General features: G+C 41.0%; 1 protein-coding gene across 41 annotated transcripts in view; it reads right to left on the bottom strand.

Annotated features, from left to right (window-relative positions):
• Positions 1-537: 537 nt before the first annotated feature.
• Positions 538-17,841, bottom strand: part of LOC118268703 (hepatic leukemia factor) — a 101,186-nt gene continuing 83,882 nt past the window's right edge. For 12 of the 41 annotated variants that reach the window (XM_035583302.2, XM_035583367.2, XM_050704378.1 and 9 more), the window contains 5 exons: positions 9,759-9,954; positions 7,541-7,653; positions 3,312-3,449; positions 2,740-2,877; positions 538-2,654 (listed from right to left, as the gene is read on the bottom strand). In XM_035583302.2, the coding sequence (XP_035439195.1) occupies positions 2,791-2,877; positions 3,312-3,449; positions 7,541-7,653; positions 9,759-9,954 (534 nt within the window). In that variant the 3' untranslated portion in view covers positions 538-2,654; positions 2,740-2,790. Of the gene's footprint in view, positions 2,655-2,739; positions 2,878-3,311; positions 3,450-7,540; positions 7,654-9,758; positions 9,955-10,367; positions 10,505-10,843; positions 11,142-17,841 lie in introns of those variants that run through there. The other 29 variants (XM_050704375.1, XM_050704391.1, XM_035583351.2 and 26 more) reach the window with 8 other exon arrangements.

Raw genomic sequence — 17,841 nt, 5'->3', positions numbered from 1 at the left:
AATAATTCAAGACCAAAATTAGCTAAATCGGTCCAGCCGGTTTCGTTTTAGCGAGACTAACGAACAGCAATATTGATTTTTATATATAGAGATATAACCACATATTAAGTGTGGGAGAGCCATGCTTCAGCACGAATAGGCCGTGTCGATCGGAGTGAGACCACGGCTTCACAGAAAAACGACGTGAAACAACGTTTGCGTTGTGTTTCGCTGTGTGAATGAGGTTACCATAGGCCCAATTACCCCTCTTCCCAATCTTACCAATCCCCGATTCCCCAACAACCCTTAAATTCATAGCCCCAAAAGGCCAACAACGCACTTGTAACGCCTCTGTGTTTCGGGTATCCATGGGCGGCGGCGATTGCTTACTATCAGGTGATCCGTCTGCTCGTTTACCGGCTTATACCATAAAAATATATAATGTACCTGTTAGGTACCTACTCAAATATTTTTGTAATTTTTGTAAGTTATAGAAATAAAGTTACACACTACCAGGTATTGTGAGCAAACAGGGCGGGATAATGAAAACTCGTGACGTGCGCAAGGTAACATATCGATGATTTATTTATTTAGGTACATAAACACCGATGGAGACAACGTGTCGGCGGTACAACAGGCAAGCGGCCACTACTCGCGACTCGCATGCACCACAAATCAAACTAAATATAAATACAACAATTAACGTTTATTTTCAATCCATAGAACCATATATAAATTAATTCAAACAAAATACTACGCGTACATGTAAAACAATATGGTTTTATGTTGTTGCAATGTAGACAAGTGTAGAACAGACAAATAACCGCTCATCGAGGGCGCACTTCATAACAAAATAAATAAATAATAAGACAGCACAGAGGAGGCGCATGGGCGCGGGGGCGCAGCAGTCCGGGGGCGCGGGGGCGCCTGAACGTCCCGCCTAGCGCCTCCGCGCCCACCGCCCTGCCATTTTCTTACATACGACTCCATCTTATCACGATACCTTAATATAATTACATTATTATATTCATGTTATATCTTTTGGGGAAAACAAGTATATTATGATGTATGTATAGGTACCATTATTTATACAGAATATTGCATAATCCGATGTATATTTTTTAACAAACAAGATGGAATATCAAATGCCACGCGGCGCGGCCATAAGTATATTAAGTTTTATTACAATAATATCGTTTGATATGAAACAGTGCATTTCAAAGTTCAACCGTCACACCTATGTATAGAAACCCTCACTTGTAAACTTTTATAGAAAAAACATTTATTGTTCTCGCTTTGTATCCATAAAATACTTTCAAATGCAACAACTTCTTAGTCTTACTTTATAAACATTATTTTCTTTCAATTCAATAAACATTCAATTGACTTATTTATCAACGACAAAAACCTACAAAAATATATTATAACATTAGCACGAGTCAAATAGAGTGCGGGGAAACGTCCGGGTGACGTCATCAGTGCGTAAGTCGCGACGGCGCGCGGCGCACGCGGCGGAGCGGCGCGTGCGCCGGCTGGGCGGTCGCACCCGGTCCGCCGCCTGCGCTCGCGCCTACCGCTTCCTTCATTCTGTCCGTGGGTTCTACCCAATCGATACATTAATGCGAGTCTCTTTACAACTAAAAAAAATTATATAAACTTTCAAAAACATTAACATCTACAGCCATAACAAAAATAGACTAATGACAACTACGCTACGGAATCTACATACTACCTAAACTATCCACTAAGTAAATTTGAAACGAAACTAGTGTTCGCTCACTACTGAATCGACAGAAGGTACTGTAGGGCACCGGGTGCCCGGCAGGAGCTAATCTCATCTGGAGCAGTCCTACGAAGCGAGCTAGAGTGAGACACCGGCGAGCGCGAGCGGCCCGCGAGCCGCCGGGGCGCGGGTACATCTTGTGAGACGTGGGACGGACGAAGTCAGAGTTTACAACAGCAACGTTTATAATACAGATTTCGAGTAGGTTCGAGTGCCCGGGGCCGGCTCGGGGCCCTATTAAAACTATCTATATACAGACGCAGCCACTATACTTGCGCATGCGTACGCGAGCCACTTGAGCAAACACGCGACCGCCGCCGTGGCCGGTATCGAAATACATAAATATTCAACAACATTAACTTATTACAATAACATCGCAGTCGCAGTCGGTCGGACTGCGCCGGCGCGCGCTCGGGACGGCTCACAAATACCGTTCACAAATAACAATTTTTCATAAATTTGGTCCGTACGTCGTTGACTAACCCTGTTGAGTGTCGGACCGAGTCCGAGAGAAGGAATTAGAGACGACGATAGATCAAGAGCTCGAACGGAACTTTGGTTAAGATTCTCCTATTAAACTAAGCAGATAAACTTACGGTAACTGCAATATCAATTAAACCTACTAGTCGAACAAGTTACAAAGTAGACCGACGAGATCACCGAATAGCTACACTATCGTTCTTAACATGTCAACATGGACGACAGCGGGTGGACAGAGGGTCGCGGCGATCCTGCAACATTCGATGAGCTCGCGGCCGAAGCAGCCCCACTAGGGAAATGAACGAGCAGCAGGCTGGCACGGCGCGACCGACGCGAGGCGAGCGGGGGCGCGGGGGCGCGGGGCGTGGGGGCGCAAGGCCCGACCGGCGGCGCGCCGGGGAGTGCCCGCGACCTGCAACACGCAACACGTTATGTCCTTCGTTCCTGTCACACTCGTCCACAACTGCAAGCTGGTCATCTTGACTTGAATTACTTACATGTCGTGTGGCGTGTTTGTGCTATGCGGGTGGTGGGGGGGCGCGGGCCGCCTATACATCCGCGTACTTCGAGAGCTTCTCTCGCAGGATGTGATTTTCCTTCTTAAGTAGCTCCACTTCTTGTCTCAGGCCCATGTTCTGGAAATGTGTACAATAACCATTTTAATTACTGTGACGTACTAACTGAGTATGCTTTATTTAGTTGGGAAGTCAACTTGCAGTTTTAAACTTGCCGTTAATCGAGCGTTGTAGCCACAATGATAATTTAGTAATTTCCTAGAAGTTCAACAATAGTAAGAATGTCTCTAAAATAAACTCAATCTGCCGGTTTACATAGTAAAAATGGCAATGCGGAAGATTCCGGAGCCTCTAAGCTTTTATTCTTATTGAACTAAATCATAACTATTTCATGTTGTTGTAAAATTTCGATCGCCTCCCCTGAGTATATTTTACAGGATACTAGGTATTACCTCTAACTTAATCTGACGCTCGAATAACTGCAAAAAATTATTTCGTGGCCTTCCACTATTTCTATATAGTCTTCCACTATTTGTATAGTCACAGGAACTTACCTCTTTCTCCAGATACCCTGCCCGCATTGCGATCTGGTTTTCCTTCATGCGGCGTGCGTCGCGGGACCGCTTCGCCGCCATGTTGTTCTTCCGCCGACGCGCCCAGTACTTGTCGTCTTTCAGGTCGTCAGGCACGAACTGGTAAGGATAGGGACGAGGATTAGCACGACGCCACACTCTCACACAACCCGCCACCCAGCACCCGTGGCGCTCAACTACTGCCGTTACACACAACGACTCAACCTCAACAACTTAACATGGTATTTACTACAGCATCCGCATGTGCTTCACCTATAAAAACATATCATATTATTTACAATTTAAATATTACTTTAATTCTATTTGCTATGTTTCGTTTTGGGGTGGACATCGCACGGCACTATGTGGTGCTCGACAGACTATACGCCTGCTGTGTGCTAATATAATGTAAAAACTTATGTCTTTACCTCTCCTCTACTTACTATATATATTTTTTTTATTATAATTTTAAGTTATAATATTTTTTACTGGAAGCCATTTTAGTTGGGTGGTATTGGTGTTGCATACAAACATAAAATGTATTGGTTCACACGTGTATTTGATTATTAAAATGTTACCAGCATCTGTCTACTCATTTCATTCCATTTTCCAAAATAAATTGTGTTGCCCAGACTTACTGGCTATACAACAAAAAGGATTCATTAAAATCCGCCACTTGGCTCCGGAGATTAACGTCTGCAAACAGACAATCATACAAACAGGAAATTAATAGATTTTTATATATATTTTCTCAATTTCTGTTTCTCTTTTATAAAAATGATGCCACACTAGGATAACCTACCACATATATACACGAGGTGTGGCTCAATAATACCCACTATCCTTTCTTAGGAAAATTATAAACTTCCGTAAGATTCTAAAGGAAAGATAAATTGTATTATTTTACGGCACCATGAACAGGTCCAATCCAACTTGTTGTAGTTTAATTATGTCACATTTAGGGCATGCCACAAAAAATCAGATAGAGTGTGAGTCTGTTAATTAAGTTAGCTGTTTTAGAGCTCTGCCTCATTTAGACACCATGGCAACGTGACGTCGACAGCAGTGCAAGCATCGTTTCTTCTGGCGTCTGAGCGACACCAAATCGAGTAGCCATGTCAAAATGCCAAAGTAAAATTTAAATTAGACCAATATAAGGCACATTTTAAGCCACTGCGTTCTGTCACTGGCGACTGGGAAGGCGCTGTTTATTTTACTCGTTTAAACATCATAGTGGCAACGCCGCCAGGACACCAGAGTAGCCAGAGCTGCAGCTATCGTAGTCCAACATGGCAAAGTAACCAAAGTGTCGCCAAGTGTGTAAGGTATATTTCAATATTAACTGCTTGGATACACTTATAAAACATGGTGACAGCACCATGGCGACCTAACGAGTCTCGGCTCTAAGACAGCAGAAAAAGAGCGGGTTACGAAAAGTCAGGCTCGTGTTAGCTATCCACCGTGTCCGCGCAGCACTGAGTTAGTAACAAACTGGTGTTAGCGACAGTGTCGGCGTTAGCAAGCAGTGCAGTGTGTGAGTCGTGTGAGTTCGGTCAGTTGGGTGAGTTCGGTCAGTTGGGTGAGTTGGGTGTATCTGGTGTGTTAAGTGTGACTCCTACTTTACTTGACACAATATTTTGTATCGTTACTAATGAGTAGTAGTTGTTCAATATACATAATTCCTATCTTCTGATCTTTTACTAATTTGTCAGAGGACTTCTAAATTGTAATTTAACGTATTTTAATTCTTTTAGATGGAAGTCACTCTCTTAGTGCCATCTGTCCTCCTCAACCTTGTTCTATAAGTGATACCAAATTTTTGATCATAGCCAACCCGCGTCACGTGACACGGTACGCAGGTGAAGTCGTTTATTTTACATGTTGCATGCTCTGCTAAAATTGCAAGTAGGTGTTCAGGCATTATAAATTCTACTGCCTATCCTAAAAGAACTACAAGACGAGGTATCGCTACTATTTTTTGTCTATATGTGTTACGAAAGATATAATAGAAAAACATTATTGTTTGTTATTTAAAAATTTAGGTTTTAACACAAGAAACGGGTAATAAATAATTCGCTTATGATCCAGTTTCATATGGCTATTACGTGGTTAAGATTTAGATTATTTTAACTATAATGAAAACTAATTTAAAACTAAATAAATCATAGTAAATATGTTTGTTGGACAGTAGTAAAAGTCATAGCACCCTGGATTTATGTAACTGGCCGTAATTAAATAAAATATTATTATGAAGGTGGGATACCAATGCATCTATTTATAATGTTTGTAACCTATAAATAAATATGTTTTGTATTTAATGTGTTTTTTAACTAACTTCGTTTAACTATAAAAATATTTTTATTGACGGTTCACACACGTAAATGATTGAGAAAAGCTCTACTAGTTTCGAGCCACAGTGGGACTCTTCCTCGTGTGTAGCGTGCGTGGAAGCGATCACGTCGTGCAATCTACCAAGAAGTGACCTCTGTGACTAGAAACTGGTAACTTTTTTCAGTATATTTGGGTGAGTAAACCTTTATTTTTAGTCAATTTAGTACCTAAGTCTTACGATACTTATAATAAAAAAAATGTATTCTATGTTTTTAAAGTTTATCATTTAAATAATTGGTAGTCTTAATTTTTTGTTTACGATTATAATTTATTTTTGACTGCTATTAAGATTATGATCTTATATTTATTTTAATGTAGATTATTTATAATTTTAATATAATGATTCTGACCTCCAAATATTCCTAAATTTAACTTAATTTGATTTGTATTGTGTGTGTCATTGGATATACCTGTTTTTTATATGTCATGTAAAAGTGTGTTCTCTTCTGGACTAATATATTGATGTGCCCGACAGGGTCCACAATGTGTTTTAGTTAAATTTACCACAAAAGTCTTAGATGTGGAAAGCAATAAAGAATTCAGTATTAAGTGTGCCCTATTGTTCCTATCATTACGGACGTTTTTTATATTCTATGCAAAAAATCTCATTACACAAGTTAGTTAACACTGCACATTAACAATTGCTGTGGATTTTCAAAAAGCCTTACTTCGTCACGAATGGGTTGGATCGACCGGAGTGATACCACGGCCTCACAGACAACCGACGTGGAACAACGATAGCGGTGTGTTTCACCGCGTGAGTACGAGTACCCTCCTCAATCTTCCCAATGGGTATTCAGGGATAGGAATCCTCAAAACCATAACGTCAAAAGACTTGCAATGCACTTGTAATTTCTCCTGAAGCGTTTCGGGTGTCTATAGGCGGCGCCGAATTTACATAGGCCCCCGTTTCTATGCTTTAAATTATTTCAATATCTATGCATTAGTTTTTTATTTTCATACATACTACTTATGTTAAATGGGCTGACGTTTGGCCGCTATCTCGCCTGATGGTAAGTGATGATGCGGCCTACGATGGAGCACGTCTGCCCATAAGCAACCTATACATTTCATTCAAACACACTTGCAATGGCAGAGCTGCAGAGGTATAACAACTATATTGCACCATGTAGCAAACTGTTAAACATCGCCAGTTCCACTTCCTGGTAGAGAGCTCCCCGAAAATTATTTATTTCTGTGTTATTTATTTATATATGCTTTATTGTACACAATTAAGTAGCCTAGGTTACATACATTTCAAGTAATATGCGTACAATGGACGGTCTCATCACTTATGACGTGATCAAATCGGAACTCTCACACTAAGTGGAAGAATAGTATTTTCTGGCCAAGCCTCCCATTGTTTAAAGTTGCTTGTAGCAGAGACACTGCCACTACATTTACATTTTACATTTTATTCAAGATAATTATTTTTATTATTTTATTTATAAAAAATATTCAATTATTCTGATCATTTCATTATACTTCTCAGATAACTCTAAAGTCCATTATCTTCATATGGTAAAATTAAGAATACACTTGGGAATACATTAGTGTCTTTGCATGACGTAAGAATAATTTTCAGGCAATCAGGCAATGCAATTTTTCTTGAATATATGTGCATGCCCGTGCATGTGTGTATGGGTGTGTGTGTGTGTGTGTGTATATGTGTGTATGTGTGTGTGTGTGTGTGTGTGTGTGTGTGTGTGTGTGTGTGTGTGTGTGTGTGTGTGTGTGTGTAAGTGTGTGTGTTTGTGTGCGTGTGCGCCACACCCGCAGGCGGACCGCAGCATGCCGCTAGGAATGATCAGCGCACTAACATCATTTACCTGTTTCCGGGACTTCTTGATCATTGGCTGCGGCTTCAGCTCCTCATCGGAGAAGGCGCGCGTCCGAGGATCGAAGTCACGTCCCGATGATGCCATCGAAAACGCTGAAATTATATAAGTACAACGTGTGAGATAATTGTGGATGTAGAAAATACATAGTGCTCTGTCGTGGTACCAGTTATGTGTGCTTTTATCGAACAGGCACATGGTTACGTTACTACGGCGTGTATATTTCTTAATGACATCTCTATAGGTATTTCAGTAAGTTTGTATAGGTATTTAAAACAATCTGTTTCCGAAAGCTTTACTTCGATTTTTTATTTTAAACTTAATAAAACAGAAGCTTTTAAGCAACTTTGCACTTATGGTCATGCAAACTAAACGAGTATAATTTCTGCTCAATTGGTTAAAGATATCTTTTCAAAATGACAATGCCAGAATCTCTATAGAGCTTTGCCCCACCAAAAAATATAGTGTACAGGCATGCCAAATGTAGCATTCTATTGCTGCTCTATTAGTGATAACTTAAAACATGATTAAAAGCCTTTAGACCTTGCGGTTTCTATATAAATCTAAGAACAAAATATTACATTTAGGTTAAGTACCAGTTTAGGTTAATTGTAGTTATAATGGTAGAAATAATTAAATTACGTGCTTTATTTTCTATATTTATTTAAAATTATCTAAATTTACATTTTTAAATACTACAACATACAAAATAAAATAATATTTAAAAATAAAAAAATAGAAGCCGACCAGTAGCGGGAGGATGGTCCAAGCTACCGGTGGTTAGGGCTCCAGAGACAGAAACCTCCTCACAATACGTGCCGTTTCGAGGAGTACTGCCTTCTGCATCAGACCCTTGATCCATCCGCCCAACCCCAGTCTCCTAAGGTGATTTTCGAGGCTGTTGGGTATTAATCCGTTGGCCGACACGACTATCGGCACAATGATAGCCGAATCCACACTCCACATGTCGACAACCTCGTGAGCCAAGTCAAGATATTTTATTTGTTTATCTTTTTCAGCTTTCACGAGGTTCTCGTCATGAGGAATGGTGATATCGATTATCATCGTGCGGCGCGCTTGCCGGTCTATCACCACTATATCAGGTTTATTGGCTACAATAGTCCTGTCAGTGATGATAGATCGATCCCAGTACAACGTGATATGGCCGTTTTCGAGAACTGGATCGGGCACATACTTGTAGTATGGAACCTCAAACTCAACAAGTTAATAGTGCAAAGCAAGTTGCTGGTGGATAATCTTGGCCACCTGATTATGTCTATGCAAATATTCACCATTAGCCAAACGACCACAACCAGAAATTATATGTCTTATGGATTCACCAGGACTATGACATGCCCGACATAATGTCAACGGTCCCATCAAATTAAGTGCTTTATATTATTATCTTGCTGCGTGCTATCATAGGGTGTTTACCTATGAAAGGCAGGAATTTCATCACCTTTAGTAATCCTACTGTAAATTCATAGTCATAACGAAACAACAATGTAAACAGAACAGACAGCGAATGTCAAATAATGATTTTTTGGACATAACTGACGCACGCACGCCAATGACGTTTCGTTACATCTAATCACTAACGTTCAATAATAATTAGAATACGCATTCATTATAATATCTATTATAAAAAATAATAATTAACAGTATGTATTAAAACCAAATTCATATTAAAATCCGTACACTTTTTTTTAAACTTTGCCCCACATTAGGGTGACCCGAAACAACAATTTGTGGATCACACAAAGAGTTGCTCCGTGCGGGAATCGAACCCGCTACCCGTTACGCGGCAGCCAGTTGCCCAGCCACCGCACCAACCGTGCAGTCAAACATTACATTAATAAATCTTTTTTTTATTGATTGACTCGTTTTGTTCCTTGTGCAAGCGTGCTAAGAAACGCAGATGGTCGCGATAAATACTGGAAATAGGCCTTGGGTTTTTTAAATTCTTTTTATTTCCTAATTTTTATCCGCAATTTTATCAGAATAATAATTAAGTAACCAAGGGACTTATTTTCATTGCATAATTTTGTTTAATTTACATTTCTTGTACATTGATGAAATTAAGTGGGGCAGGATCTGGCATTGTCATTTAGTTGCAAGACTGCACACATTTACATAGTACGTTAGAAGTAAAAAAAACAATTATGTTTGTTAAATTATAATTTAGATAAAGAGTACATACTGGAGTCGGCGGGTGAGAGCGGCGGGTTGATGGTGTCTGGACTCATACAGTCGGAGGGTGAGGGCGAGCGCTCCCGCTTGGTGACCGGCGCCTGCAGGCCGAGCGCCGGCCCGAAGGCCGAGCCGCCGAGGTGCGCGCCACCCAGCCCCTCGCCCGACATGCCATTTTCGGACAGGAACTCGTCTAGGTCCGCGTACTGCAACAGAAATCCGCGTCAGCGCCGCGCTCGGCGCCCTGCGCGCACCGCGCACTGAGCACCGCGCTCCTCCAGCACTCCACTTACATACCAGAATAGTCAACAGGGTTAACATTCGCGCTGAGCATATTCGCTAGGCTTATCATCACATACATCATAAACATAACATGACTATCAACTACAGTAAATATATGAAAACACCACGAGGCCGAAGCAGAACTAGGATCAAACCCGGTTGCGACCGGGCAGAGTAAAGTGGATCATGGAGGGCCGGGGATGGCGGGATGGGGCGGTTAGCTAGCGTCTCTATTACCTAGTGCGCGGCACAACAACGGCACGGCGCGGTTAGAAAGCCGGTGAGAGACGCACACGACACGCAACACGCAGTAGGTAATAAAGTAGCGAGTACTGACTTCTTGTACCTTGAGATCGGGGTCATAGGGCAGCGTCTTGTCCCATAGCGTTGGCCCGAGGAAAGCGGCCTGCGCCTCCCACAGGTCACTGTCATCTTTCTTGTCTTCGAGCGGGTCCTTACTGTTCACCGACTTGCCTGCAACAATGATGACAGGACGTCAGCTCCGGTGCCGGCGCGACCACCGCACGCGTGGCCCAGCCAGAGCACAGCTCACTCGCGCTGACGGGGCGCGCGATTACTCACTCTAATCATTCGCTACAGATGCAAGCAATCGCGAGGGCAACATTCACAATACATTTGGTACAATCACTATAATACTAAGTCGCACGCGCGCATTGAAATTGTAACACAAGACATATTATGGACAATAAAGGTTGCATGTACGGACAACGTGACGAATTCTGGGCGCAGTGGACGACAAACTGGTGAATGTGCCTGCGACTCTAACAGTTGTACGGGATGGAAAGAAGTTACCCAGAGTAGGAGCCAGTCGCCGCTCCGTCATCTCCAACAACGGACAATTTTGATTTCTTTTTCTTGTGCAAATTATGACACGCATCTCCATCGCGTTGGCCTCCCGTTGCTATGACAACTAAGCAGGACATGATGCTGTGGGGGCAACATTACGAGGGCTTTGTATGACGACGGTAAGGAGTCGTCCCTATTGATTCATAACGTGGCTATCAGAGTTCAACATTCAACAACGTTGTTGTTTTGATAAGTTTATAGTGGAAAAGTCATTTTTATTGTGAAATTATTTATATGTTGAATGTGAGTGGGAGATGCGCACGTGAATATGGCGAGGATATTAGTAGCAGCTGATCTGTCGCCGAAGGCCGGGGGGTGCTCACGTTGTAGGCCACGCGGCGGGGCGCGGGCGGGGGCGCGCGTGCCCCGCCGCGTGACCGTGCGCGGCCTGCGTCTGCCTCCTCCGGCAGCTCACACATCTCCAGCATTACACGACCGACTGTCTACTGCCTAGTGCTGACCACCCTAGCTTGCATCCCCCACTGCTAACCATTCCACGTATTTTACACTATTAGGGTTGTAAGTGCACTGTATAAGTATATTTAAAATATTAATTAGACTCGTTCATAGCCCACACTAGTCACATCGTAGTTCCTCGCAACATTAGCCAGTGAGAAGGCTGGAAGTGTGCACTGATTCGTGACAGCAGTGTGTGTGTGTCTAGCGTCTAGGCAGACATGTGTTAGGCGACACGCGGCCTCTCAAGGCAAGCCAGCACATTTACATAGCTCGGCGGCTCACCGACCGACCAGGTCAATCGTCACTACACCACGATACCTGTTGGTGTTGCATCTCTGTACGGTACATTATTATATATCATACTAGCGGACCCGACAGACGTTGTCCTGTCTACACGTCGTGAAAATTTTAAACGTTTTGTAATAAGCTAAAATATTCTGGACCATTTTGATGAAAATTATTATTCAAATGTTATGACAATGTCTAACGTCATTAATATAGCGCCGTCTGTCGGATTCAATGTAAAACATTCCAAAATCAACAACTTTTTTTTATGTTAAATGGGCCGACGTTTGGCCGCTACTAATAAATTAAAAAAACATTGTCCAGCGGACAAAATTGTGAATCTAAACCATTCTCAGATTCCCTTGAGCACACACAAAAAAAATCATCAAAATCGGTCCAGTCGTTTAAGAGAAGTTCAGTGACATACACACTTACAGAAAAATTATATATATAAAGATTAAGATAATATGTACCTACGTATGTATATTGACTGGAAAACCCACTTTAAACTTTAACAAAAACCTTAAGTATAATTAAATAAGTTTACTTAATAGTTTTCTAAGATGGAGACCACCACGCATTCCTAATTAATTGTTCTGTATAAAACCTGAATATCAGTGCTAGCTACATCAATATCATCATTCAGCAGCAGTAATGGGCGTATTACTGCTGCTGCTGCGGTAATGATAATAATGATGACGTGACTACTAAACAAAAGGTCCACTTTTTAAAAACGGTTGGCTTACTTAATCCCCGCGTTTATCAGGCAGCTAGAAAATCGCTTGATGTCTATCTAACTAGACTATTTCTAAGAGACAAAATACTACGTACTCGTATTATTAAAAAACCGACCAAGTGCGAGTCGGACTCGCCCATGAAGGGTTCCGTAACAGCAAGTAGATGACATATTATAAAAGTTACAAAATAACTTGGTTTTACATAGTGTTTGTATGAACGACAAAGTTTTATTTGCGGTTTTTAAAAATGTTTTATTTCTTAAAAACTAATAATGATATGTGGTTCAAACCAATTTTCGTTGTTAGTTTCTATTGAAATCTACAGCATATATTTTTTTTAGTTTTCTCACTCTCTTATTTTAAAAATTAGAGGGGACTTTCAAACGGTTGATTTTGACGAAAAATGGTTTTAGGAACCTTAATGTCTTTTTTAAAGACCTATATCTATAGACACCCATCACGGATATGTTAGCTGAAAAAAAACTTTTTTGAATCAGTTCCATGTATGGAGTGCCCCCTTTAATTTATAAATTTATTTATTTTTATTCAAAATTCGAATAGCGGTTATCAAAATACATCAACCTAAAGTGTTTCAACTATGTAGGCCCAACAGTTTCGGAAATAAATGGCTGTGACATACGGACGGACGGACGGACGAACAGACAGACAGACATGACGAATCTATAAGGGTTCCGTTTTTTGCGACTTGGCTACGGAACCCTAAAAACGTTGTCATTAAATGCTTTACGGAACTTTGTTTACTAATGTTTGTAAACATTTTTATAGTGTGGGAGTACCACACGCTATTAAGATGAATCTGTTTGGGTTAAGCGCTGATATGGCAAACGATGAACCTGCCACCCTACCTACCTACTACAGTTTGATGCCTCCCGTGTTGCAAGTGTACTTTAGCCGCAGTAACCGCAAACATAACAAGTTTAAAGTAAATAAAAACACTACCTAGTCTAAATAGGTCACATTAAACATAAATACTAACTTCATGTTTGCAACAGTATCAAAGAGTGACATAATCGCGGTCGTGGGAGCACACGCGCGCTGCCGCCGTTTCCTTCACAAAAAGCGGTACCGATGCAGCGGTGCAGCAGTGCAGCGGTGGCAGGAAATGGGAAGTAACCCAGTCGCGGCGTTACGTGCGCGCGTGCCACGCTTTCCTCGCTCCACGCCGCGCGCACACCACGCACCTTTCTTATACAATCACTGCGCAGTGGCACGCTGCAAGCTGCCTCATCCAAATCGTCGTATTTGACCGACTTGACGTCATCAATCTCTTAACGTTACAAACTGCCACAATTAGAGTCATTTCATGCTTATTTAAACCATTCCTTAGTAACGATTTTGTATAGAAAATAATTGCTAAGGACTGGGTTAAGTAACCATTAAATGACTCGGAGTGTATGTCTACATTTTACATTCAATTCTCTACATACATTACAAACGGTGACATGATAATAAGTCATCAGTCAGGTGTAGGCACATAGTACAGTATAGTATCATGTCCTGAAGGTTAACAAAAATAATTGTCAGTAAACTGCGTGTTTACTATGTTCCCGTGCATGACGTGTACATCTACATTGCCATAATAATAATAATGATCGTCTTTTACATGAATACTATAGGTAGGTTATACATTTGCATTACACTGTTGTAAACTTAAGCAAGGTCTAATCGAAAGATACTTTAAATATTGCTTATAGACCTGCCAAAGGAATTGTCTATTTTGCCTGAGTTAAGTACATGTACCCAATAACATAATATTAATCCTATATATAAATATACTTCTTCCATTACTGGAGACTGAATAATTGTATGCCTGACAAACAAAAACCGAAACGAATGATCGTAAAAAGCCTAGACTTCGTAGGTAGTTAGTCTAATACGTGGACTTCCTTGTAAAATATTAAAAAACACACTTAAATAAAGTTTTTTTAAATTCTAATAAGTGAAATCAATATGGCAATTTTTATGCTCATAGAAAGTCGCGAGTATGGGCATTATGAGTAAATAAATACTTATAAAAAAATAAATACTTATAATACTAATATTAAATATGTAAGAAGCTGGGGTATATTTTCGAGAGCTAGAAAATTATACTTTGTTATGGAGTAAGTAAATCGTCATGTCTTGTGGTATATCATACGGAGAGGCTTATTTTGAGGAAGAAAGATAAATAATTTAATCCTTAGCCCTGTAAGAAGCGAAAGAGAGTTTCAGACTCATACTGACTTAAAACCGCCCCGTTACAACTCTTGCTTCGAGTCGGAACCACGGAAATTAACCGAAGAGGCTAGTTTCTGATTTATAGCGATAGTCTTAATGGGGTACGTTACGGAAATAAAATTATGAAATATACTCGAAAACCTTTGGAAACCAACATATATATCTACAAACATGTGCGAATCAGATTCTAAAAACCCCCTAAGTATAAAACGACGCATACTTTGAAAAACTTGCAAATTATTCATAATATTTAACAAACTACTTTGTCCTTTCTATTTATATCCCCTGGCCCCGAGAAAGTGAAACTTGTTAGCTTTTGTAGAGCCTCGCGATAAAAATAAACTTTTTAGTTTTACGACAACTTTAAAAGAAAATAAAAACTACACAGTCAGGATTTAGAGAATTCGGCGCGTGTATCCCATCGGAGAAAGTATCCAAACCGGCCGAGCTGAGCGCAGTGACGCTTGCACTCTCGCTTTCTTCCGATACGGTCGGTAGAAAGTGACGCGGCGCCGAATCACCTACTCAACATACAACATGCTAATGTCGAGTATAACATGACGTCTTCAAATCCAGCGCACGTGTTCTAGCCAATATGTAATTATTATCTGCAAGAACTTTTAAGAAAATGAGCGCCACAGGTACTGCCCACGGTACTTGTCAGTGGAGAGTGGTGCAACACAGGTAGTGAGCAGGATGTGCAATGTGCATGCAGAGTGACGTCACCCCCGAGTCGATGCGTCGCGATGGAATGCTGCGCCGACATCGGTGAAAAGCTGAGGTTGCGCAATAAGCTCATTTCCTACTTGGAAAATAGGTAAGGAGTGCCGTGAGCGACGTGCGCGGCGGGGGTGAGTGGGGGGCTGGGAGGGGCAAGGCAGCCGTCGAGCGGGAAGTGGCTGCTGCTCTTGCGCAATGGAGAAAGTCAACGTTTTCCGGCGACGCGCGATCATTTTCGTAAACGTGTGAATTGAGCGAAAGTGAATGAGAAAGTTGTAATTTAAAAATTTAGAAGAACTCACTTTGGGTTCTCGTTTGAATATACAGATTCGGTATTATTTTCTTATTTTGAAGTCTACGGATGGAACATCTAACATCAGTTGTACAATTATGGTTGCAAGGACGACAGTCATGGCGTCGTAGTCTGATTAATTAAACCACTCGATTGCAGGTGCGACTATCTCATATTTTACCAAGGGTATTATTTATCTTCTATAATTATCTATCATTATAATTGTAGAACCAACGGCTTTACGTGCTTTCCGCGCCACCATTGACCTCTCTCCGATCGTGTTGATCTACCGTCCCATCGGGTTTAGAGAGTGAGGGAACAGAGTGCACCTGTGTTTGCGCACACACTTGTGTACTATAATATCTCCTCCGTAATGGGCTAGTCTAGTTAGACATGCTCCATGATCGATAGCAATCGGGAGATTTATATTTTGTAATTATAAGTGCCCTTTGGGACTGAAAGTTGTAGAGCTGAAGTTTTGTCCCACTTGACACGGAAGTGACCACAGCGTGCCTGCAGCTCCAGTCCAACAAAGCGGATATCCCGGGAGAAAAAAGAATCTGTTATCTACAATTAACGTTGCATGCATAACATCATTAATAAAAAATATTGCGTTACTATGCTGTTCCGTATTTTTATCTATTTCTATGTTTACAGGTCTCGACCCCATCTAGCAAGCACACATAGGCTCATGTCTTATGTTTACGAAACACAAACACAAGTCCAGCAAGTCATCCTGGGCCTAGCTCGAGGGCGACTGGTCACAACAAATCAACTTAAAATTCTAGCTTTCTCTACATCATGTGAATATAATCACTGTAGAAAGTAGCCAAAACATTCAGCTACTATACGACAAAGGGAGAACATGAAGGCAATCGATCAGCGGAACGTGTCGGTGCGCGTGCGCATGTCTGTGAGCGACGACGGAAAAGTAAAAGTCGGAAGGTGTTAGGTGAGGGCGAGCGAGGGACCGACGCGGGGGCCGGAGGGGGCTTGATGCGGAAACGCGCCGGAAGATACTTTTACTCTCGCCGAGAACTCCTCCCTCCTCTTCTTTCTCTCCTCTCACTGCCTGCCGTGCTCCAACGACACACTCACACTGGTAGTTATGCAACAGGTCACCATTTAGCAACTTTAACGCACATAGCTTAGTGGTCAAGTCAAGATGTGGATACAATTACATCAACACTTTACTGGTCTTCCTCCTGGCCTACTTACCAATATTTTCCATTGATAACATCTAAATTATGCATTGTAATGCATAATGTTTAATATGCAAACAGTTTTCCCTTGCATGTTATGTTAATCAGTCAGTAAGGTTTAGGCGCTCCGATTTATCGATAACAAATCGCAATCATCAACATCTTATTAAAATATGTATGTGAAAGTGTAAATAGCTGTGGTTAACCAAATAAATAAATAAAATTATCATAACCTTCTTGAAGCCCATATTATACTCAAAACAAAATACTCTACAAACATTACCAATCGACGCAAGAGTGTAAGCAGTGAAAGTGTTGATTATCTATTCTAATATTATAGATCTGATTGTTTGTTTGTTCACAAGAAAGCTAATAGGACGTATTACCTATATAAATCTACACTATTGAAAAACTCAGGACGTTACAGGAAGGCTAAAAGTTGTTTTGTTGTAGAAATGACAAGTATCGCGGAGACTTGTATTTTATGTAAAATTTGCGGAACTAATCTGAACTCTCGTTTAGAAAGTACCTAGGTTGAATAAACAGTATAAAACACCTGCCGTATAGTAGTAGGTATTCAAAAGGAACCATTTTAAAACGTGCAATAATCATAAACTGGTAGTAAAGATTGGTGGTACGATCGTATTATATGACAAGCCATAATTAAATTGTATTTGGAATCTTTAAAAAGTTAGGACAAGTAACATAGATGAAAAATTAGGCTTTCGAATTATTTTATTATTGCACAATTATAACAATCCTCTTTTAATACCCACCTCAGTAATATAATGGTAACTTTAATAAAGCTACACACGGCATAATGGTAAACGAATTTCTATATCTAAAAGGAGCTAACAAGTTCAATTTAAATTTACTCTTTGCCTCGTAACTTAGAACACCATTAAGTTTAATAATAAAAAGTAAAAGTGGTCGGTTGCCTACGCGCACGCGGAAGAGAGCACGTGTCGGGCGCGGGGCGGGCGGGGCGCGGGCGCGGGGCGGGGGCGTGAG

This window comes from Spodoptera frugiperda, chromosome 25, assembly GCF_023101765.2.
Source record: "Spodoptera frugiperda isolate SF20-4 chromosome 25, AGI-APGP_CSIRO_Sfru_2.0, whole genome shotgun sequence".
NCBI classification, from domain to species: domain Eukaryota; kingdom Metazoa; phylum Arthropoda; class Insecta; order Lepidoptera; family Noctuidae; genus Spodoptera; species Spodoptera frugiperda.
Note: the sequence above shows the minus strand (reverse complement) of the source record. Positions and strands in the feature narration are given on the sequence as shown.